General features: G+C 43.1%; 1 protein-coding gene and 1 pseudogene across 2 annotated transcripts in view; both read right to left on the reverse strand.

Moving 5' to 3' along the window:
- Positions 1-25,421, reverse strand: part of LOC110054340 (tRNA (32-2'-O)-methyltransferase regulator THADA-like) — a 653,734-nt gene that overhangs the window by 9,087 nt on the left and 619,226 nt on the right. For both annotated transcript variants that reach the window (XM_089292979.1, XM_089292980.1), the window contains one exon: positions 3,976-4,101. In XM_089292979.1, the coding sequence (XP_089149105.1) occupies positions 3,976-4,101 (126 nt within the window). The remainder of the gene's footprint in view (positions 1-3,975; positions 4,102-25,421) is intronic.
- Positions 14,599-18,024, reverse strand: LOC149110969 (uncharacterized; annotated as a pseudogene).

Here is a 25,421-nt window from a genome sequence, read left to right on the forward strand (position 1 = left end):
AGTGGCAATGGTGACAGGTGAGACTCCGGTGCCTTACTAACCGGAACCTATGGCTAAGGGAAAAAAACCCTAACAGAAAATACACTGGCCCTCCAAGTCTGGGGGTTTAGCATGGGGTTAACAACCCCACCTAGTAAAAACTATATTGTTACAGAAACACAGAAGCACCAAACACACATCCGCTGTCCTGTAGGAAGAGGTTCATCTGAACGTATGACGCCGAGCAGGGAAAGCCAGCAGCAATGGGAACCTGCCCGACCGATCCTTCTTTCTCCAAGACAGCACACGCTAATTACAACCTGGAATGTAAGAACAATGTACGAACAAGGAAAGACGTCCATGATAGCGATGGAAATGAGGAGGTATAACCTCAGCGTACTGGGGATTGCAGAAACAAGATGGACTCAAACGGGTCAATTCCGTCTTGCCACGGGAGAGCTCATATTGTACTCTGGCCATACTTATGATGGGCACCACATACTGAAGGAGTGGGATTTATGCTATCCAAGCAGGCAGAGAAAGCCCTGGTAAGCTGGGAACCAATAAGTTCCAGACTAATTACAGCCACATTTAGAACTAAGCAGACCAGGATTCTTGCTAGATTTATAATGGGGTATGCACCTACCAATGATGCAGCTGACGAGACAAAAGACCATTTTTATGATCGGCTTAGAAAGGTGATGAGCAACAACTGACCACAAAGGGAACTGACCATCTTAATGGGAGATATGAACGTGAAGATTGGATGTTGTAATGTTGGCTATGAAGAAGTTATGGGTACGCATGTACTAGGTGAAATGAACAACAACGGGGAGAGATTTGCAGACTTATGTGCAGAGCATGAACTGGTCACAGGAGGGTCCGTGTTTCCACACAAACGAGTGCATAAAGCTACTTGGGTCTTGCCTAACTATAGAACAGAAAATCAGATAGACCACCTCTGCATATCTAGGAAGTTTAGAAGAACATTACTAGATGTAAGAGCAATGAGGGGAGCAGATGCCAGCTTAGATCACCATCTCCTAGCGGGTAAATTGCAGCTTAAATTAAAAAGATCAGTTAGAGGCACAGTAAGCAGGGTGAAGTATGACACCAACCTTCTGAAAGACCCACTCATTTCGCAGCAATTTTCCATTACAATCAGGAATAAATATCAGATCCTCCAAGACATGCAAGAACCCAAAGACCCAATAGATGAAAGCTGGGAGAAGTTGAAGAAGGCGTGGAAGGAAACAAGCATAGAAACACTTGGTCGAAGGAAACAACAAAATAAAGCATGGATGTCTCATCATACTATCTCTAAGATCACCCTAAAAAGAAAGAAAAAGGAGAACCTAAATAAAGCGCGTACAAGATCGCAAAAAGTGAGAGCCCATGCTAAGTATGCAGAAGCAAATAAGGATGTCAAACGAAGCGTGAGAAACGACAAGAGGAAGTATATCGAAGACCTAGCAAAAGAGGCAGAGACGGCGGCCAGTCAACACAATATGAAAACACTTTATGATACAACAAAGCAAATGTCAAGTAGGTTCAAGGCATCTAACCACCAGATCAAAGATCTAAATGGACGCCTGTTAACAACAGAGGATCAGAACAAGTGATGGGTCGAGCACTTTCAACAGCTTCTTAATAGACCCCCTCCAGCAAACCCTCCAACATTACCACCTTCGGATCAAGAACTAGACATAAACTGCGAACCTCCAACTGAAACAGAAATTAAAAAGACAATTAAATCACTAAAGAACAACAAGGCAGCAGGCCCAGACGACATCCCGGCAGAGTTACTGAAAGCTGATATTGACACCTCAGTGCACATGCTGCACGGCCTCATAGGAAAGATCTGGGATCAGGAATCTATACCATCAGAGTGGAAGGAGGGTCTTTTGGTGAAGTTACCTAAGAAAGGTGACCTAAGCTTGAGTAAGAACTATAGAGGAATCATGCTTTTGTCAACAGCAGGAAAAGTCCTAAATCGCATTATCCTGGAAGGCATGAGGGAAGCGGTGGATGAGAATCAACACCGATAAGACAAAGATCATGAGGGTGAATAGCAAGTCAAATGAGCACATCAGTATAGCAAACCGTGACATAGATGTAACATCCTTCACATATTTAGGTAGTGTCATAAATATCACTGGAGGAACAGACGAGGATGTACTGGCAAGAATAGGGAAAGCACGTAGCGCATTTAATATCCTAGGGAACATCTGGAGATAGAGGGAAATAACAACAGCCACTAAAATTAGAATATTCAATTCAAATGTTAAGCCCGTACTACTCTATGGTTCAGAAACATGGAGAATGACAGAGAAGACCGTGTCAAAACTACAGACCTTCATAAACAGATGCCTGTGCAGAATCCTCCAGATTTACTGGCCAGATACTATCAGCAATGCTACCTTGTGGGAGACTACAGGTCAACTACCCATCAAAGAACAAATTAAGAAAAGAAAGTGGACATGGATCGGACATATACTTAGGAGATCAAACACCTGCATAGCCCGACAAGCACTGGGCTGGAACCCCCAGGGAAGTAGATGGAGAGGAAGACCACGAAACACCTGGAAAAGGGACACAGAAAGGATCATCCAGTTAAAAGGCTAAACCTGGAATCAGATTGAACAGATGGCCAGAGACAGAGGAGGGTGAGGCGCTTTATCTGTGGCCTCTGCTCCGAGACGGAGTAATAAAAGGCATCATCATCATCACACCTTAGGGCGTTATAGAATTAGTGCCTTAGTGAAAAGCAACCTCCTAAACCACCCCAATAGTGCACTCTTCACTAAAAAGGTGGCCCTAATGACAAGGTGACCGTATTAACAAGGTGACCATAAGGTGGGGTTCCACTGTATTTACTCATTTTTTTTAAATATCTTGTTTCTGTATACGTGTTTCAGAGAAGGGACATGTTTTCTGAGGAGAGCATGAGAAAATGACTGTGTCATAGCTTTGGGATGGGCACTATAAAGAACAAGAACAAGAGGTAGGTTGCAAACAAACTTGACAAGAACAGCAGAGAACTTAAACAAAACATGGCAGGTTGGAAATGCAGGAATACAGTACAGGCAGCAATATGTCTATTCATTTTTACAAAAAGAAATGAACGGTCCAGACAACAGTTTTCAAAGGAAGCTTAACACAATGGATACAAATAGATTCTTGTACCTTAAGTTGAAATTTAGCACTGGCATCATCTAAAATACTAAGGCAATTAGGAGAGGGTGGCCTTATGTCCCAGCCAGGATGAAGAGGATAAATAAGTGAACTAGTGAAGTAAGTAATAACATGTAGGAGAATACAAAATACAACAGTTTTGGAATCTTGATCATCCCAGAGAAATGCACTATAAGCTAATACAGTAACATTTAAAGGGTCAAATCCTTTTCTAAGGTATATGCTAGAATACAGACATATGCAACATAATTTGGGAACTTTGTTGGGAACAGAACTGGACGGATTACCCATTTGTGACTGGTTGTTACATTTGTGCCTTCAACCCTTGAATTGCGTTCTAGGTAAATACCACATTAAATATGCCTCTCAAACAAAAGGGTGGGAAAAAATTGTTTTTTAAAATGTTCATACGTTTCTTACTATCTTCATTAGACTCCCAACTACATGCAGATATTACTGATCTTGCCAAGCGTTTCAACAAGTGTTCTGATGACGACTCAGCTCACAGATGCCTGAAGTACACAAGATCCACTTCAGGTTGTGAAATTGAATCATTATGATACATGTACATGTACATGTACATCTGAAAATGAAGCTCCAACTTGGTGTTGGATTAATTTGTTTCCTCTCCAGTCTCTGTTAGATCAAAACTAAGATGCACATTCAATTATGCTCAGAATATACATGTGTCCATCACAGTTCAAGTAATGTACTCCCTGATGTGAACTCATTTCATGGTAAGCTAAGTTTTATTCAATCTAACGTGAATGTGGTAAAAGATGGCAGGTTCTGTTTACTCACCTAGTGCGGAATTGTGGATACCGTTCAACCAAGTTGAAAATGCTTCAACCATCTGTTCTCTAATCAAAGGTTCCTCATCCTGAAGGAGCTTTATTACCACAGACCACAAAAGAAAATGTACAGCACCTTAAAAAAGAGCAAAGTCTTAAAAATGACAGTCTGTTATTTCTCTGCATAATTTTATGGTTTGCATTAATTTGATTTAGAGCTCTGCCAGTTTCCCCCAACAGGTGCTTTCTTTGTAACAGCACAGCACAGTATGCAAAGTACAAATTATACAAAAGAACAGTGAAAACTATTAATGCAAAGTTCATTTGTTAGATGTAGTGAAATATCCCACGAATGACTTGATTTTCACTATCAACACATTCACCTTTAAGCAAACAAAATCAAAATCAAGTCATTGGTGAAGTGTTCATCCCATGTGACTATAATATTTTGCATGACTATTTTGTCCTGTCCTTGTTCTGAAGGCATAACAGGTATTAGAGAAATAATTTACAAGCGTACACCTTTGACTGAATAAATCCCAATCCTTGTTATATTTTGCTGAACTAGAAATAGTTAATTTTCTGAGTCAAAAAGATTGGTCACATGACCCTGATTTCTTTATCAGGGAACATATCTGTTTTCACATCAGTTTAGAACCCCTGATTAGTTAGGGAGTGCTTTTCAGTTACTTTCTGTGACTGTTTCATCGTGGTTCAGTAAGTTTACATTTTCAGTCCTCCTGCTCATGATTATGCAGCATTGCAGGGTCATTGCATGGAGGTCACGAGATAGATAACAACGACAATCTTGGAAAATTTCATGACAGCTTCAAATCTTCCCCAGAGCCACATGCATAAGGTGCCAGCCAACACTGTAGTAAGTCTTCAATGCTTGTTGGTCTGATTAGTGGAGATTAAGGAGGTCAAACACTGCAAGCAAGCGACAAAGCTAGACTGATCTTTAAGCCCTGTGAAAAGTGGAACACCAACTTAAGCAGAACATTCACTCACGGAATTTGACTGCCTGAATGGAATCTGTGGTTACTGGAAACACCCTTCAGCTTTTGTTGACGAGAAACCACTTACAGGCTAACCGCCTCTTACATGTGAGGGTTTCTGAAGTAATAGATTGACTTGCCCGGTCTTCTAGTTCATTCAACAAGAAGGGTACTCGAGGTATCAGTTTGAAGTCTGAGAAGACCAATAAATTGACTAGTCAAAGTATTGTCCCACATTTGTGGCCTCATAGTCACCTCAATCTTGCTTACAATGCTACAGATCAAAATTATGACAAGCTAACTCACAGAATGTACCCTCACCCACCGGCTATTTTGCCTGACACTATCACTTTGCAGTTTTCATGTATCACCCAGTACACCTGGTCTGCAGTACAAGAATTCCATGTAGTAGTTCTCTTTGTAATAGAATGTACTTGTTGGGTAGATCCCTCTGCTCATTTAGAATCTCATGTTTATCCAACACCTAAGCCCCCTTTAAATTCAGCACTGCCAGTAAATCAAGTGCAGTTCTACTTGGGATTCCCAGAGCAGCAAGTGTATGCAAGGCAAAGATCACTATGGGATGATCAGAAATGAAAGAAAATGACCACAAACATATTTGCACATATTTGCTTGACCTTTAAACTTCAAATGTGGATGCCTCTCCTGTCACGGTGTCCTGAATTTTGCCTGATAATTTTGCTGAGGCGGTTCCCGATTTACGAGTTTTATCCTACGATTTAAGGCGTGTTACCTCCTAGTTGGGTGTAATGCTGTAGAGAATATAATGGTCTTCCTGTATTCTGACTTAAAATGAGTGATTCCACAAGATATCCATATTGCACCATGATCATCCAAGCCCCCTGAGGAATTTCTGCTTTTTCTCCAACTGATTTGAAAAGCTGTGTCCAACTTCCAAACATTTTTATTAAGGAGAAGTTCATCATTTCATTCCTTTGACAAACGTTCATTGACTGTTCTCATCCCAGGGAACGAAATACATGTACCGAATCAAACAACGTTGAAAAGGAAACATTTATTTTCAATTTGGACTGAAGCTCAATGACACATAAAAGTAGGACCCAAATTTTCATGCCAGAGGGAATGTTCTCAAAAACTGAGAAAGTATCCTTGAAGTAGGCACAGCTGAAAGTGAGAGATTTAACAGATTATGAGGGGTGGTGAATGGTCCTTCAAAAACCATGGGTCTCGCAAAATTTTTGCTGAATTTCACGGGTCTTGCAGTCTAATTTTTTTAGTGATTATGTGTGACTGGCAGTCTCACTTTTTTTCAAGCTTAAGAAAGTCGTGAAGTACCATTTTGTTTATTTTTTTTATAAAAGCTTAAATGACATCTGAACATGACATGCAGAGGTCGGTCATTTGTTATGTTTTTGCTGGCGTAGCACGTGCAGGTCTGTGAACCGTTAGAAAGTCGTCACTCAGTTGGCTTTTCAAAAACTGATGAAGGCCAAAGTTGTTTGGTCGAAGTTTTATTAACATTGTTTCTAACGTTAACAAGAGTCAGTGTCAAGCACAAATACTAATTCTGACATCTGAACATCTTATAACGCTTTGAAGTCTCGGTCTCGTAATTGAAAAAGTCAAAATGTCTCGGGCTCACAAAGAAAAACACTAGTTTCCCCCTCTCGCTAAGTCTTGCATTTACCATTCAGCACCCCTATGAGGCAATTACATGCCGAATTACAGTGTTCACCTGCACGGAAAAGATGGTGTTAAAATTGCCAAATTGGAACTAGATTTACATTAATAGAAGTTGATTATACATATTATTGTTGATTATTGCCTGGGGTGTTTGTAGGAATAGCTGAAAGACTCTGCAAGTAACAGTTTAATGCGTGCTGCTCATACTAATCCCTGTAGGGAGACAGGAGATTAATCAAAGTAGTGGATTCAGCTGTGCAGTGCTCTTCCATAGAAATAGCTAGTGAATTGCACAAAATTTTCATTTTCGTTCATTGCATATGTTGTTTGACTTGTGCATAAATCAAAGGCTCTTGTGAGCCAGCTCAAGGATGAATTGGATTAGTCTAGAAAAAGTAGTCAAACAAAAAATAGGAATTGCTGGATTGGGAGTATTGGAAGTTATTTGGAACATTAAATAATCCATGACAAGGCAAAATATAGGTCCGCAGAGCATACATGTGCCTGCCTACATTTACTCAATATACTTAGTTTATCGTTGATAATATTTGAAATAACTTTTTGAAAGCACAAGAAGTACATGTACAGTGTAACTAGGTAAGTATACAAAAATTAAATTACAGGCTGTTTATACAGCCTGCTTATAAATTTTATAATGGAATATATTATTTTGATTGGCACTGGAACATTGTTATTGTACATGTCATCATAGTTCCCAGCTCTCCTCTGGGAGAACAGTATCAAATAACTTCTACAGTCTGTTGCACAGTGAAGCCACTAAATGGGAATTCACCATATTCACCAGTCCCAAATTGACACCCAGTCAGAGGAGTTGGTTATAATATGTATAATATTCGTGAGTCAGCAGTGCATTTTGGGTCAAGGTAATTTGGTTGAGGTCCTTGTTCAGTTAACATTCAAGTGTTGCATTATGAAACAGCTACATTGCAATTATGCAGAAAGTATGTAACACGGTTTTGACAGTCATAATTTTAAGGCAATCATTTTAAGAATACCAAGAATATTTTGCACAATTCTACTTTGGTGGGACATGGATATTGCCAAACTCTTGTTTATTTCATGCCATGGCAAATGTAAACAATTTTATTTCAACTAGCTGGTAAATGGAAAAGAGAGGAAGGTATTTCTTGAAATATTACAAGAATCATTTCAGATAGTTTTCAGCATCCTTCCTAGAAAGGGCTACTTGAAAACATTTAGCTGAAAATAATACTCTGCCATGAAAACCCCCTGCTAAATCTTGTACCAAAAATGTTCAATTTTGTTTCGACTTTGAACCTTAAGTGAAGGGCATGTTTTTATTTACAATATAAATTTTCTTGATATAATTAACTATGCCCAGGGGGAGAGGGAACAGACTTAACAAAGTTTCATACAAGGATGCCCTGCCCCAAGGTGCAAATCCTTTCCCATTTTGTATAGTGTTTTTTTTCCAGAAAATGTTACCCTGTCACATACATGTAGCTTCCAGCTTTAAACCCCTTTCACATACCTACAGAAGACCCACCACTTCTCTTTTCATGGATAAAGCAATAAATGTTTGAAATCCCTGTCTTTTTATCACACCTCCCACCTGATAAAAAGTACCTTTAGCAAACTACAGTAACAAAATTAAAAAGGGTAGTGCAGATCGTAATATAGACAACAAAAGTAACCATGATTTTCTTTCTTGGAAATGGAAACCACAGTATTTTATTCCTATCTTGGCAATTGTTTGTGTCAATTTCACTAGCAAGCAGATATATTCAAAAGGATTGTTGACAGGTACAATTTATATTTTTTTCAAGTTTTGATTCAGATGTTTACATATCTTGTCTCTAGAAGCAAAATAAAACTCTACATACATTACCAGCCACCATGCTTGTTTGATATAACTTGTGTTTGACATGATTGGACAGTAAATCTCTAAAGTAGATCTACACAGTCTCCTGGATGTTAATTTGTCTATACATCACTCAAATTTTAGAGTATACTTACTTGATTGTGGAAGCTGACTTCTATACCGTCTGTGAAGTAATGTTCACTCCGGTCTAACTGCATAGAATACAGAAGAGGGTAACCTGAAAACACTGACCCCCGGTTGGTGGACCCCCACTGCGGACCGGGTCCACTGACTACCCTACAGATGGGTCCACGGACTACCCCTATGGACCCCCTCTACGGACCACCCCAAAAATAGAATAAAAGTAATAACTAAAAATTTCACTTACAGGCTGTCTAACAGATTACTCGTGTCGGTGAAATTTCTGATGTTATATTGTGCAAATGTAACAGACTTGGGTTCAGGCTCAGGCACAAGTTGTATCATTACACATTGCTATTTCCTTTGCTGTGGCTATATATGAAAGACTGGGAAGCCTCTGGGAAGCCTCAGAATTTGTGCTCCTTGCCCTCTGCCATTTTGTTCAGCTGTACAGAGCCGCAAATGTTCCCCAAATTGTACTGCAAATGTTCCCCGGACTGAAACTGATTCTATTGAAAAACATTTGGAATGGCGTAGACTCCATGAAAAGTCTATGGATGGATACATATTTTCTTATTATCCTGGGTGAAGAAAAGACAAGTACCTCAGGCACAAAAACACGTGTCTACTGCATAAATGTTTCGTTTAGGAAACATTTTGCAAAAAGAAACATGGATCTTCGAAGATGCCTGTCATCTAATTAACCACTTAGAACTTTTCCCTGTACACTTCTTACACTTGTGTCCTAGATAGCCACGGGCTCCCAGGAAAGTACCTCAGATTTCTTCATGCTAGGCAAAGAGTGAATCAAGGGTGTCTCAAAATAACTTTACAGATTGAGACAGAGATACGTGTAATGTTCATTTGCATATTGTGTATTGCTAAGGAATATGGGATGATCTTATCAGCCAGCATGGCGGTCTATGTCACTGGTGACTGAGAACGCATTAAAATCTGTAGTTTGTCTTGTGCATCTTGAGTTAACACTGAAGGAAAACCTTACAATGGCGACGAGGATGGGATCACTGTAATTGCAGACGAAAATCTTTGTGTTTGAAGCACTGAACCAACCAAGAAAACACATCACCAATTGACTGTGTTTTTGATGTCTTCGTATGAATTGGATCCTCCATTGACCTCAGCACCTTCACAGTCTTCAGGAACCCCTACTTACACTATGGCTACAGTGATTAACCTACCAACCTTTCCTGAGTTTGAGCTTCAACCGAGAGACACAGCACCTACCCGTTTTGAGAAGTATGTTAAGCGTTTGAACAACATGCTAAGCGTTTGACTTTGATGGTCTAAAAGAGAAGCCTCAACTGACGGAGACAAATGTCAAAGTGTACCTGTATATGTCCAGTAAGCCTCTAAACCTATGTGGCAAACTCAGTCAGTGTAGCTAGTGATCACCTTTCATCAGAAGAGACATTCTACATGGCAGAGGGCTCTTCAGGATCCATCCTTAGCTGGATAACATCACAAAAGTTGAATCTCATCAAAGCTGTAAGCACAGTTAAACAACCTCCTGCGAACCTGCCACCTGGTGTCCCAGGCTTCCTCAAGGACTTCCCCCATTTGCCTAATGGTATGGGTGAATACAAAGGTGAAACAGTTCGCATACATGTAGATGAATCTGTTAGACCAGTGGCAAAGCCGCACCGCCACATCCCGTTCCATGTAAGAAAGCAAGTAGAAGACAAGTTAAGAACTCTGGAAAATGAGGACATCATTGAACGCGCTGAGGGCCCGACGCCTTGGGTCTCGCCAATTGTAGTTGTGCCCAAACCATCAAAGCCGTATGAAATCAGAATCTGTGTTGACATGCGGTCCCTCAACCAAGCTACCATCAGAAAGCAGCACGTCATTCCTACCATTGACAATGTGGTGTCAGACCTCAATGGGTGCAAAGTCTTAAGTAAGATTGATCTTAATCAAGGGTACCACCAGATCCTGCTCCACTCTGATTCGAGACAATTCATGACAATCTCCATTCATGTTGGGCTGTTTCGCTACAAGCGGCTGAACTTTGGTCTCTTGTGTGCTGCGGAAGTCTTCCAAAAGAAAGTGAGTGACACCATCAATGGTATTCCTTGTGTTAAATACATCAGCAATGACATCTATGTTGGTCGCACAGACAAGGACACTCATGACCAACATCTGAAACAAATGTTCCATCAACTCCATGACAATGGACTGACAATCAACCTACCCTACCCTTTGGTCATGTGTTCTCCAAAAAGGGTATATCACCTGACCCGAAGAAGGTTGAGGCTCTACAAAATGTTGTTCCACCAAGCAATGCCTCTGAAGTATGAAGCCTTCTTAGCTCTACTGCATTCTGCTCTCGGTTCATCAATGACTTTGCATTAATCAGCAGACCTCTTTGACAGCTGACCTGTGATGGAGCAAGGTGGCAATGGATGCAAGAGGAACAGTTATCCTTTGAACACCTGAAAGCAATGTTATCGACCAAGACCACTTTGGAATAATTTGACCCAAAGAAACCTACTTCCATCTTTGTCGATGGTAGCCCTATCAGTCTAGGCACCGTCCTAACCCAAGAGGAAGAGTCGAGCAAGGAAGTGACACCACTGCACTATGCAAGTTGCCCGCTTACTCCCACTCAGGCGAGCTATCCCCAAATTGATCGTGAAGCTCTTTCAATTTACTGGGCAGTCAAGCACTTTAACCTGTTTGTGTATGGCAAAGAGTTCAAGGTCATCACTGACCATAAGCCCTTGGTGTCTTTGTTCAACAAACTGTCTTCCAAACAATCTGCCAAGATAGAATGCTGGCTCTTGGAGCTACAGCAGTATCGTTTCACTGTGGAGTACCACCCCAGTGCCTCCAACCCAGCCGACTATGTGTTGAGACACCCGGTGGGAGATCCTGAATCTCACAGCTATGATAAAGAATCTGAGGAACACATTTCATTTGTCACAAGGAATGCTGCACCAAAAGCAGTGATATTGTCTGAGATAGAGTCTGCTAAAGCAAAGGATCCTGTAACAAACCCAAGTAGGTAGCACGTGGTGCACGTTGAGATTGTTGAGCATCAACCGCATGATGCAGAACAATTGGACAGGCTTTACTTGATCAGCATTTATTAAGGTCGACTTGCCCAAATATTATACATATGCGGTGAAAACTACAGCGTAGATTACAATACATAATTAAAAGAGAGCTAAAATTTACAAGATCTACAAAGGCGAGGTAAAAGGAAAAAGGAGAAGGTGAATATAAACGGTAGAACTTACGCCTGGTACTGTGTTAACGGCTGAAAAAGAAAAGGCAACTCCAATGCTCCAATGGTACTCTGATAGTTACCTGTAAGGACTGACTACTAATAAACTCTGATGACCTCTTTCTCCTATAACGTAACTCTGACTGGCTAAAATCAAAAGTGGCGTTCCTTATCATGTGGGAAACGACGGGCGTTCAATGGTGGAATGTTGCCAAACAGGAAGCATATGGCTAACAGGTGTTCTATCCAAGAAAAAAGAATTGACTGATAATTGAAAGGAAACTCAGGTGATTAAAAGGCCGACCACGATGGCCTAAACAAAACTGGCAAAGACTGATCTCCTAATGATCTAAATAAAGGACTATTTATGACAGTTTATATAGCGTTTGTGACATTCCTTGCCAAAAGATTCTAATCTTTGCTACTCCTCTATTTTAAATCTTCGTATTAACGTCACTCCTGGTTTGGTTCGGCTCCATCTTCAGGCAGAAGTAGTATAAGCTCCTTAATAGGTCGTAGATACGCCTTCCTCTCTCCGTCTTTGATGATTTCTACCCTGACTTTCCTACCTCCGTCGTCCTTGCTTCGTATCACATCTCCTACTCTTCCCAATGGCTAGTTGTTTCGATGCTGCTGCTCGTCTTGCACGAGCACTACGTCCCCCACGCGTAAATCTCGTCTCGTCTTGGTCCACTTCTGTCAAGGCTGCAGGCTTTGCAAGTACTCTCGTCGCCATCAGCTAGAAACTGGACCTTTCTCTAGTGATGGCATGCATAGATGTCGGCACGTAGGAACTGGCCTGGTGGAGGTCCAGCTGGAGTGTTTTCATCGTGAGTAGCATTGCAGGGGACAGAGGCTGTGGATCATCAGTGTCGGATGGCAGTGCAGATATCAGTCTCACATTGACTATGGCTACCACTTCGGCCATTGGCATGACCAGTAGTTCGTGCGTAAGTTGGGTTTTGCCTAGCTCGGCGAACATAGCATCCAGTACATGTTGTATGGTGCCAATTTGTCTCTCCCATATGCCACTGAAATGCGATGCACGGGGAGGGTTGAACTCCCATTTGCATCCGTGCTCCGTAGCGAATTTTCCCACCTTCTTCTCATTGAACTCTGACGCCACTTCTTGTAGCTCCGTGTTTGCTCCAACGAAGTTAGTACCACGGTCACATCTAAGGAGTTTGCCATGACCACGGAAAGCGAAGAATCTCCTTAGCATGCAGATAAATGCGCTGGCATCCATGGCCTCCAGTACCACTATGTGGATGGCTCTGCTGTTGAGGCATGTAAACACTAGGCCCCACCTCTTAGCATTTGCAGCTCCTCCTCTTGTTTTCCGTGTTTGCACCATCCAGGGGCCAAAGACGTCGAAGCCCACGTTAGTGAAGGGGGGCAGACCTCGGTTCTATCAGGTGGGAGGTCTGCCATGTGCTGAACCAGGGGTTGTTTTCTTAGCTTTTTGCAAGGAATGCAGGCTCCAATGATCTTCGTCACAGTATTGTGACCTCCAATAAGCCAGAATCCTGCTTGTCGAATCACTCCTCCAGTAATTTGCCTCCCTGGGTGTTGAACTCTGAGGTGGTAATGTTTCGCTACTAGCTATGAGACATGGTTATTCTTCAGTAACACGATCGAGTGTTTCTCTTCATACTCCATTTCTGCTCTTCTTAGTCTGCCTCCGACGTGCAGAATTCCGTGGCCATCAAGGAACGGGAGGAGACGGTACATTTGCTATCCCTTGAGAGCTTTCTTGGCACTACTTTCAGCTTCCCTCGGTAGCTCAGGCTCAATTCTTGCAGTTGTAATAACTCACCAAATACTGCTTTCTGCGTAGTGCTAATTACAATACGCAGGGCTTGATTGTATTCTTCCAAGGTCAGTGGTCTGAGTTTTCCTTGTATTTTATCTGGTTTACTCCTCGGTTTGGCTGATGTCGCTTTGTCATCTCTCCAGCGCTTAAATTCTCTGACTACAACAATTAGATTCATGATCGCTCGTCACAGAGATTTCAACGACCTCCTTTCTTTAGTTGTCTTCACTTTGGCACTGAACACTCATTTGCAGACTTCAGGGTCACTTGCGCTGAGTTTGAATGTTTCATCTACTTGAGGGGTACTCTCTGGTTTTCTGAGGAATTCCGGGCCAGTAAGCCAGCTCGTTTCCATTAGCTTACTAGGGGTCATGCCGTGCATCGCTAAGACAATGGACAGGACTCCTCTCCTGGTGGACGGCTTTTCCGGCAGGGTCACTTTAAAGGTGAAGGCGTCCATCTCCAGATTCCAGAAGACTCAGAGTGATTGCTGCGCTGGAAGACTGTCATGATGCAGATCTAGGTCACGCACGTCCTTAGCTTGATCTTTGGTGGGAAAAGCCTCCATGACCTCTACTAAATTCGAGACAACTTTGTGAAGACGTAGGTTAGCGGTGGCTAGTGAGGCCTGTGCATTTTTCACTAACTCTATTGCTTGTTGAGTGTTAAGGAAGCTAAGCCATCATCGACGTAGAAGTTGCGGTGAATAAATCTCTTGGCCTCCTCACCGTTTTTCATCAGTGAAACCCCTTCAAACTCGCTACCGGAATTGAACACCACTTGGATAGTGTGCTTTGTGTTATATGTTGCAAAATGCGGTAAATACCAGGAACGGCCAGGGGGAGGTGGGGCTTCAACACATGGAATCTGGGAGGCGTGGCCCCTCTCAATAATCTTTCCCATGAACTTTAGGTAATCTACTCTCATTTTTGGTTTCCTGGTGAACATCTTCAGAAGCCCTTATAAGCATTGCACTGCTTGGATGTGGTTGTTCGGCATGGTTTGGAGCTCATCACAAAATGGTAGTGGCATGTCCCAGTTACCACTCTTGTTCTTGTGTATTCCTGCCTCTATGATCTCCAGAAACAAATGGTCTTCGCAAGAGAGACTAGGTTCATTGTTGCTTTGTGTAGTCTTGAAGATGCTGTCGGTAACACGCTCCAGGATTGGGTCCTCGACCTTGAATTGATTTGGACAGGGAACCAGCTCGTAGTTCTTGTCTCCAGTCTCTTGGATTCTCTCTGCAGCAGTGGACAAGCTGGTGAGGCAGGTGAGGACATGAGCAGGCCCGCTTGGGAAATTGAGGCACATCTGACCGCTGATAGTCCATCCGAGAGCCAGTCGTTGCACCCAGGGGGCTCTTCTAGGGCTGTTTCTAAATTCTCGGACTTTCAAGAGCTCGGGTGCGTCCCGACCAATCAGCAGCTGAACCTTTGCAGACTCGTCTAGGGAAGGTATCTCATGTACTATGTCGATTAGATGCGGGAAACTCTTTGCCATGTCCGGAGTGGGAATTTCGCTCTTGTCTTGAGGGATTGTGTCGCACTCAGTGAGAGTTGGCAATGGGAACTCTGGTCCGCTGAGTGAGCGCACTGTAATCCCTGGTACCCGCCAACCGTGCTTCTCCTTTTTCTCCCTGCTGCATGTGGACAGGAAGTATTTCTCTGGGGGTCCACTTGCTCCAAGGTGGTTGGCTAACTCGCCAATGACGAGGGAACTGTTGCTCTGCTCGTCGATTATGGCGTAAACCCGTTTAGAGAGGTGAGGGCTACTCTTGCTATATACTTCTACTAACAGGGTTTTACTGCAGGACACACATCCCGCCGGTCCACAGAGCGTGGTGCATTTCGGGTTGACTGCATCGTTCTCTGATTTAGGCTCCAATTTAAGGGGTAGTTGCCTCTCCTTATGCAGTAATGCATTATGGCACCTGTCTCCACAAATAGTACACCTTAGGGGGATGTTACAACAGCTTGAGATATCGGCGGGGCTGAAACATCGAAAGCACAAGCGCGCGTCCTTTATCCACTGTGTGCGTTCCTCTAGAGTTTTAGCTGCAAATGCCTTACACCCCGATAGGTCATGTCCAGTCCTGTTGTGGAACTGGCAGTGCTTGTTTCTTCTGCAACGGCCTTCCCACTTCTCGTTTCCAGAGTCTCCCTTTTTCTCATCAGGGGGGCTGCAAGTCCGTTTTCAGTGTTTTCTTCTCCCTGCGTGGTCTTGCCTCTTTATTGGCTAGGAGGTTCGGGTTTTTCTTGATCTTTGCCTGTTCTTTTACTATTTTGGAAAACCCGGAGAAGGGGGGTACGTTCCTCCGTTGCAGTCGGAATAATGAGCAATTTCTTTCTCCCATTTGGCACAGATGAACTGTGGTAATTTCTCCTTTACAGGTTGAATGGGGCTTGGATAATTGAGGCATGCAAGTCCTGGGAGGTAGGTCAATTGACTCTCGATGTCCGCGCAAAGATCTGTGAAATGCTGCAAGTTCTCATTATCATACTTGTTGCACGTAGCTGAGTTGCACAAGTGCTCCAGCAGTATATTGCTAATAACTGCAGTGCTCCCAAAATGCCTCTCCAGTTCTTCTTACAAATCCCTTAGTAATGCAACGGGGTCACGCATTTGTCGCTTCCTGTAATTATCTACAAAGCGCTGTGGTGTTCCACTAGTGAAGCTCCTCATGTAATTAATTTCCTGTGTTGGGGAAACGTCAGTGTCAATTAGCATGGATTTGAACGCGGATTTCCAAGGGTTAAAGAGAGTAAGGTCTTCAGAGAACACATCTGGTTGGCATTTCAGCAGGTTTTGTCTAGCTAGCCCAGCGACAATTTGTTGATTTACGACTCAAGGGGGTCGAAGAGGTAAGTGGTTGTTGATTGAGGGCGGCATTTTGTTGTTCTCCGTGACTGTCATTTAATTTATGGTCTGAATTAGGATGCGGGCTAAGAGTGTAAGATTGACCTGTTTCTTCCAACGTTTTAGGTTTGTGGGGTGGAGATGACGGAGGCTTTGTTCGCTTCGATACAATTTGCAGTTTAGGTGCAGTTTCTGGGCGTGACAGATTTCCTGTGGGCGAGAGGTCAAGCAAGGGAGCAGAATGGACCCATTGTGAGGTGTGCTCCTCCGTCTTAATTTGGGGATCTTTAAACTCTTGCAATTCAAAATCCTCTTCCAAAAGTGCCTCTTTGAAGACCTAAAGTTTAGTGTTTGCTATGGCTGCCCTTTTGTCCACTCCCAAGATCGCCATCTCCTTTTTGAACTGCACTCTCTCTCGTTGCCGAATTCTTTCCGTTTCTGTGTCGCATGTTTTGCACTCAAGTTCCTTTTCCGGTATTAGGTGCGTGTATCGAGCTACTTCTTTGGCCGCTTTTGCATCGGCTAGCGCTTGAGACAGATTTCGTCTTGAACAACTTGTTGGATTGTCTACTCATTTTATTTTTTAGTTTCTCTATAACTGAGAAAGCTCGTTTTAAGGTGTCGTATTCTTCTTCGAGTCGAGGCTCCTCCACGAAATCACCGTACGAATCTTGCTCGTACAGTTCAGACAAGTTCTGTAGCAGCTCTCTGAACTCCCCTGAAGCAGCTGTGAGGTCTCGTGCTAAGGGCACAATTTTGCTGTCATCTCTTAAGCCATCTACTAATTGCATTACACTAAGGAGCCTCCTACGTGATTTGAGAAATTCTTTATGTCTGTTGTCTATTGTGTTCTGCAGGGCTTTCCGTGTTCTTTTACTCCTAGCTCCGCTCTCCGTGGTTCCTCCAGCGCTCAGCTGTGCTCTTACTTGACTCATAGTTTTCGATGGCTCCATGTTTACACATTAAGATATGGCTTACCTGCCTTTGTGGATATCCATGGACTTTTCACTGTAATGAACCTAAGTAGCTGGCATGTGGTGTACATTGAGATCGTCGAGCGTCAACCGCACAATGTAGAGCAATTGGACAGGCTTTACTTCATTAGCGTTTATTACGGTCGCCTTGCCCAAATATTATACATATGCAGTGTAAACTACAGAGTAGACTACAATACATAATTAAAAGAGAGCTAAAATTTACAAGATCTACAAATGCGTGGTAAAAGGAAAAACGAGAAGGTGAATATAAACGGGTAGAACTTTCACCCAGTACTGTGTTAAAGGCTGAAAAAGAAAAGGTAACTCCAATGCTCCAATGGTACTCCGATAGTTACGTGTAAGGACTGACTACTGATAAACTCCGATGACTTCTTTCTCCTATGACAACGTAGCTCTGACTGGCTAAAATCAAAAGTCGCATTCCTTATCATGTGGGAAACGAAGGGCGTTCAATGGTGGAATGTCACCAAACAGGAAGCATATGGCTAACAAGTATTCTATCCAAGAAAAGAGAATTGACTGATAATTGAAACGAAACTAAGGTAATTAAAAGGCTGACCGCAATGGCCTAAACAAAACTGTTATGATATGGCTAGTCACCAGTTTCCTTGCTACTTATGGACCACACGGTCTCCGCGCATGTCAGACTGAATGCCTCCATCTTGGATTACTGTACGAGTAAAGTTGTGTTTAGTAATCCTTGTTGAATCCTGGCTCATCCCTTAAATAGCTATTACATCTCTTTACATGGTGGCAGCGGTGGGATGGACAACCACGGCCAGCACTGTTTTGAGCAGATAGAACATTGAATAAACCCGATGGACACGGATTTTGACATCTACTGTTTATAGCGTGCAGCTGGTTTGCAAGACCGAGTACCTTGATATCTTCAACCAGTCATCACTTCACTTACAAATATGGGCGAGTTATCTGGAATAAAACCGCCTCATATGGATTGGAATGACACCGACTTGCCAACAGCGTTTAAAACTTTCAAACAGTATGCCAGCTCATTTTTAACGGGCCCTTAAACAAGAAAGAAGAGAAAGAGAAGGCCACATATATCCTACTCTGGATCGGCGAAGAAGGCCTTAAAGTCTTCAACTCCTTCGAACTGAGTGATGAAGACAAAGTGAAAACTGATACGATTTTCGACAAGTTTACGAAGTATCTGGAGCCCAAGTCGAATTTTCGAATTGCTCGTTTCCAATTGCAAGGCTTCAGACAAACAAAGGATGAGTCTGTCGATTCATTCATGGCTAGGTGCAAGCTACAAGCTCAGAAATGCCGGTTCACTGAAGCCGAGATGGAAGAACGTTTAATTCAACAGTTAATTATTGGTACTCGAGAGCGGAAAGTACAAGAGAACCACCTTGGAAAGGATGAGAAACTAAAGCTTGACAAGGCAATGGACATTGCTCGAACAAAGAGAAGCAGAGCAAGGTACATATGGTAGAAGAAACAAATTCTGACTTTGAGGAGTTGTTATTTGAGAACATCAAAATTGATAGCACTGGTGCTGATGTAGAGAGAAATTAAGCTTTTGCCCATATTAAAGTGAAACTGCCAAATCTTGGCAATCCAAATGCTTTGCTGAAAGTGAAAGTAGATACTGGAGCACAAGGAAACATTCTGCTGTTGAGAATTTATGGAAAAATGTTTCCAGACTGCCTGGACGAAAATGGCCTTCCGAAAGATACAACACTGAGCAAAACCAAACTGACTGCCTACAATGGTACATCGATACCCCGGCATGGTATATGTTCTGTCCAATGTTCATGATTCCAATGAAACTGAGGCCAAGTTTTATGTTGCTGATGTTGATGGCCCTGCTATTTGTGGCCTGCCCACTTCATGCAAGCTCAAACTAGTGGAGTTACACTGTGAGATAAACACAAGCAATAACAGTGTGCACTGCCCAGTTCCTGCAATCCACAGCATACATGACCTCCAGAAGCTCTATCCAGATCGTTTCAATGGTATTGGCAAATTTGAAGGAGAGTATCACATTGTTGTTGACCCTGATGTACTGCCTGTGGTACATGCACCAAGGAAGTGTCCCATTCACATCAAGGACAACATAAGAAAGGAACTTGATGAAATGATTGGTCTTGGTGTGATTAAACCAGTGACTGAACCCACCGACTGGGTTTCAAGTGTTGCCTACTCCCAAAAATCAAATGGGAGATGGAGGGTGTGCTTAGATCCCAAAGATCTCAACCAGGCTGTTGAGAGAAGTCATCACCATACCCAACTCTAGAGGAAATCACGCACAAGTTTAAAGGCAGCTCAGTATTCTCAAAGTTGGATGCCCGTCATGGTTACTGGTCTGTAGTACTAGATGAAGAGTCTTCCTTACTCACAACCTTCAAGAGTCCATTCGGCAGATTCCGATTTACTCGTCTCCCCTTTGGATTATGTGTGAGTCAAGATATCTTTCAACAGAAGATGGATTTCATTCTTGAGAAATGTCCCAGAACTGTCAGTATTGCCGACGACATCGCAGTGCATGGCCCTACCACAGAGGAACATGATGCCAATTTGCACAATCTCATGCTAGTAGCAAGACAGCACGGTCTTGTCTTCAACCTGGACAAATGCAGTATCAGTCAGCCAAAGATTACATTCTTCGGCATGTCGTTTAATGCAGAAGGGGTCCACCCGGATCCCAAGAAAATTGAAGCCATCAGGGCCATTCAGGAGCCACAGGATGCCCAGGAACTCCAGACCTTCCTCGGCATAGCAACCTACATGGCCCCTTTTATTCCAAATTTGTCTGCAATGTCAGAGCCTTTGAGAAACCTACTCAAGAAAGACACTGATTTCCAATGGTCCTTGTCTCACAGTACAGCTTTTGAAAGCATCAAGCAAGCAATTTGCCAGGAAGTATCACTTACGTACTTTGATCCTGAAAAGGAAACAGTCATCCACGTTGACGCATCCCTGTGGGGCCTTGGAAGTGCCCTCATACAAGATGGCAAAGTTGTTGCCTTTGCATCCAGAGCACTCACTGACACAGAGAGACGGTATGCAGATATCGAGCGTGAGATGCTTGCAGTTGTTGTGGCTTGTGAGAAATTCCATTCTTATCTGTTTGGAAAGAAGTTCATTGTGGAATCTGATCATAAGCCCCTCGAAATGATCCACTTGAAGAATTTAACAGCTGCCCCTCCCAGGCTTCAGAGAATGCTGCTCAGATTGCAAGGTTATGACATGGCAATCAAGTACAAACCAGGCACAGAAATGCGTTTGGCTGACCCTTTATCAAGACTGAATCCCCTACCCAGTGAAGGCACAGTTGATCTACACAAGGTGTGCCTAGTCCAGTTCACTGACAAGAGGTTGGACTCGCTCAAGCAAGACACCGCTGCAGATCCTGAACTATCAGGCCTGAAAGAACTCATCTACTCTAGCTGGCCAGACCAGCAGAAACAGGTTCCAGTGCACTTGAGGAAGTATTGGGTTTACCAAGACGAACTTTCTGTTGAAAATGGGCTAATCTTAAAAGGGGAAAGAGTCATTATCCCAGAGTCAAAAAGGAGTGATGTCATAGAGAGAATTCATCAGGCTCACCAAGGTTTTGAGAAATGTAGGCTGCGAGCTAAGTCCAGAGTCCAGACATGTGAAATATGTCAAGAAAGTCAAAATTCACAAGCTAAAGAAACATTGGAACCTCATGAAGTACCCACAAGACCTTGGTAGGTCATTGGAACCGATCTGTTCTTCTGGAAAGGAGATGAATATCTGCTAATATGTGATTATTACTCCAAATTTCCCATCATCAGGAAAATCCCAAGTGGACAGTCCACAGGAAAAACTGTCGTAGGTCTCACCAAAGACATACTGTCGGAACAAGGAGTACCCGAGGTCATTATCTCGGACAATGGGCCACAATATGACTGTCAAAGTTACAAACAGTTCGCCAAGGATTGGGGTTTCCAGCACATAACTTCCAGCCCAAGATACCCAAAGTCCAATGGGTTCATTGAACGTCAAGTTCAGACTGTCAAAAACACCCTCAACAAAGCTGAGAAATCTGGAAAAGACCTCACTATGGCAATGCTCTGTCTAAGATCTACTCCTAGTGACTCACAGCTCCCAGCTCCTGCTGAACTGCTCTATCAGCGAAAGCTCAAATCAAATCTTCCCATCAGAATAGAGAATCAAATGCCAAATAGAGACCAGATTTCCCAGAGGCTAATAGAACGGCAACAAAGCATGAAATATTACCATGATAGGAATGCGCAAGATCTTAGTCCCCTGGCAACTGGACAACATGTATGCATACAGGACCAACGTACCAAGAAATGGTTTCCAGGGACTGTAAGTTGCAAGAGACCAGAACCCCGCTCATATGAGGTACAGACACAGAATGGTTCAATATTGCGACGCAACAGGTGCCACCTTCGCCCCGCCAGTGCACAACACATCGAAATGGGCCCCACAGATGAGAACACAGTTTCAGAAGCTCACCCAAGTGTTCCTGAATCTGCAGAAACATTACATACCACTCCTACACCCAGTCCGCCAAGTGGTGCTACTGCTGCTTCTGTGAGACCGACACAGACCCCCATGGAGACCACCCGTTCCAATGCCAATCAGAGCCCTGAGCCTTACCGAACCAGAAGTGGATGCACAGTGACCAGACCCGCTCGTTTTGCTGAATAACATTTATTCAACTAGATTCATGTTCCTGTTTGTTTTCCAGAAAGTATAGTTTAAGTTTCACAAGTGACTTTGCATTGCATATGGTCTGAACACTGTTCTAAATGGACAATATTCAAGGCATCTAGTTCACAGAACATTGCTGAACAGTTTTATTTTATTTGTTATTCAATCTTGTATTATAAGGAGGATGTTATGATATGGCTAGTCACCAGTTTCCTTGCTACTTATGGACCACATGGTCTCCGCGCATGTCAGACTGAATGCCTCTATCTTGGATTACTGTACGAGTAAAGTTGTGTTTAGTAATCCTTGTTGAATCCTGGCTCATCCCTTAAATAGTTATTACATCTCTTTACAAAAACTGGCAAAGACTGATCTCCTAATGATCTAAATAAAGGACTGTTTATGACAGTTTATATAGCATTCGTGACAGACCCAATGCCTCAAGCTGTCATGTTTGCCATCAAATCCGGCTGCTGGCACAAAGCCCCTCCTGATGTATCATTATCTGAACTGCCACGTTATGAGCAAGTGAAAAAGCAGTTAACATGTAAAGACACTGTTTTGTTGAAATCTGTGGTACCTGCTACATTGTAAGAACGAATTGTTGACATTACTTATGAAGGCCATCTGGGCATAGTAAAGACCAAGGCTCTTCTGTGAGAGAAGGTACGGTTCCCATGCATGGACAAGATGGTAGAAACGAAGATCAAGGCTTGCTTACCATGTCAAGTGGTTACCCCAGTTTACACAAGAGAACCGCTTCAGATGTCAGTATTACCTGACAGCTCTTTTGATGAAGTCAGTGTGGACTTTGCGCATGTGGATGGTCAGACCTTACTCCTAGTGGTTGATGACTACTCGACATTTCCGTTTGTTGAACCAGTGTCATCTACGTCTGCTAGTGGTGTCATCCCCAAGTTGGATCAGCTATTTTCCGCATTTGGAGCTCCCCGTGTAGTCAAATCTGATAATGGCCCACCGTTTAACAGAGAAGAATTTATTACAATTGACAATTTCGTATGTGCTTGGTTTTAAGCATTGAAAGGTTACTTCCCTCTGGCCAAGGGCTAAAGAAGTCAAGAGATCTGTGAAAAAGTTAAAGAAATGCATCAAAGCAGCCAAAGTAGAAGGGAGAAATTGGAGAAAGGAGCTGCAAGCCATTTTGCGTAACTATCACACTACGCCTCATGCAACCACTGGTGTTGCTCCTGCTGTACTGTTGCTGAAATGGCCTGTTCAAAACAAGCTATCACAAGCTAATCACATTGACCCTGTAGCTGAGATCGTATGCAAACCTGACTCCTCACAAAAGCTCAAGATGAAAGCTCATACTGAAAACAAGGCCTATGTAAAACCTTGCAACACCTCCCCTGGCAAGGCTGTGCTGGTCAAGAGACCATTTTCAGTATCAAAAGGAGGAACTGTGTATGATCCTACCCCCATGACAGTTGTGAGGAAGAAGGGCAGTACAGTACCAAGAAATTTGTCATTTTTCAAGAATGTGTATCAACCGGCTGTTAGCCATAAAAATGATGAGTCTCAGAACAGTGGCTTTGGCTCTTCAGCGGACAAGGAGTGTATTCTGGAGCCGCCACCCACTCTTGAAAGTTCGACTGTTCCTGGTCCAAATCTATCAAACCCTCCGAACATCCCGGACGCCAAAGCAGATTTACCAAGTTCAAGCAACCTTGTACCTGTTCCAGGGAGTACTACTTTGGCTGCTTTGATGCATTTCTTCAACGGCTGTTCATGATCATCTGCGAGCAGCACAGGGTTGAATTTTGGCTGAAAATGGCAAGTTTTGTTTTTGAAGGCATGAACACGCTGATTGTCCTTGATGACTGCGCAGCCTCCAGAGATGTGAAAGGATGCACTGGCGAGCTCGTTAAACTCGGCTTTTCCGCCCGCCACGCGAACATCAGTGCATGGGTGTTGACCCAGCAGCTCTCCAGCATTGCAAAGCCTTTCCGTGAAAATGTGGCAGCCATCATGCTGTTCTACACCCCTTTTGCGAAGACCACGAAGGTGATTTTTGAAGAATACACGGGAGAACTTTCGCAAGATGACCTCAAGCAGCTGATTGCGAGGTTGAAAGAGAGAAAGTTCTCACACCTTGTTTTCTCTCTTCACCACCCATACGAGATTAAATTTTCGAATTAAAAAAGAAGAGCGATAACTAAATGGCAGATCTTACGGCTGAGGATATGAAAGTTATGGAAGAAGTCTCTCAGATGCTCGAAACCGAGCCAACAGGTGGTGGCAACTCTGCTCGGCCAGACATCCCGGTCCTCCGTGAACAGCTTGCAATTCTGGTTTCTACAGGCAAAGCAATGGAAGCCATCGGAGTGCAGCTGACACAAGAGCATGTTAAGCACTTGGAAGCTAAAGATGCTGAAAAGTACTACAAAACGTACGAGACTTATGTGGGTGACAAGACCACCGAAACCTTTCTTGAAAGCTTTATCTTGTTGTACACTTGGGGGGGTGGGATGTTTTTGCCAATTAATGACATTGAAGCTCTGCAGAACGATCTCAAAAAAGATTATGTGATCACCAAAGAGTTGTCCACACTTGTTGGAAGTCTTGCTTTGAAATGTGGGCGGCTGCTCATGGTAGCCAACACAGCGCTGATCACAACTAAACATATCTATTTCAGTCCTGCTAAGGATTGCCAAGAAGTTGTTGAGCAAAATGCTGAATAATTAGTAAGCATTGCTCAGCAATTTCTCAATTAGATATTTTTTGTTGAATAAAATAATGGCAGATTCAGAAACCACACCTGACACATGAGAGCAGGTAACTTCAAAAACAACAAGTACTGCACCTGTGAAAGAGAAAAACCCGAGCCAGGTGGCTGCAGGCAAAGCCGTCACTGCAAAAACAAAACAGGCTCATGAAGAACAAAAAAAAGCCCTTGAAGAACAAAAAAAGCCACAGAAGACGCCTTAGCTGTGGTGCATCAAGCACAAAAAAAAGCCGAAGCCACCTTAGCTGCAGGACGTGTTGATTCGATCGATGAGACACCCAAGGAGGACAAAACACGTTGATAAGGCACCCAAAGAAGACACAGAAAACGTTTTAAGTATGACTCAGTGGATTGGTATAATCAGCATTGTGGTTTCCGTCATTGGAATTTACTACAAATGCAATGAGATAAAAAAGGTTTTCAATCAACAGTCTGCTATGCCTCATCCAGCTGCCGAGATGCAAGCCCCTGTTGATAC

Source organism: Orbicella faveolata, unplaced genomic scaffold (assembly GCF_042242905.1).
Source record: "Orbicella faveolata isolate gen_17 unplaced genomic scaffold, um_ofav_v1 contig_24, whole genome shotgun sequence".
Taxonomy (NCBI): Eukaryota; Metazoa; Cnidaria; class Anthozoa; order Scleractinia; family Merulinidae; genus Orbicella; species Orbicella faveolata.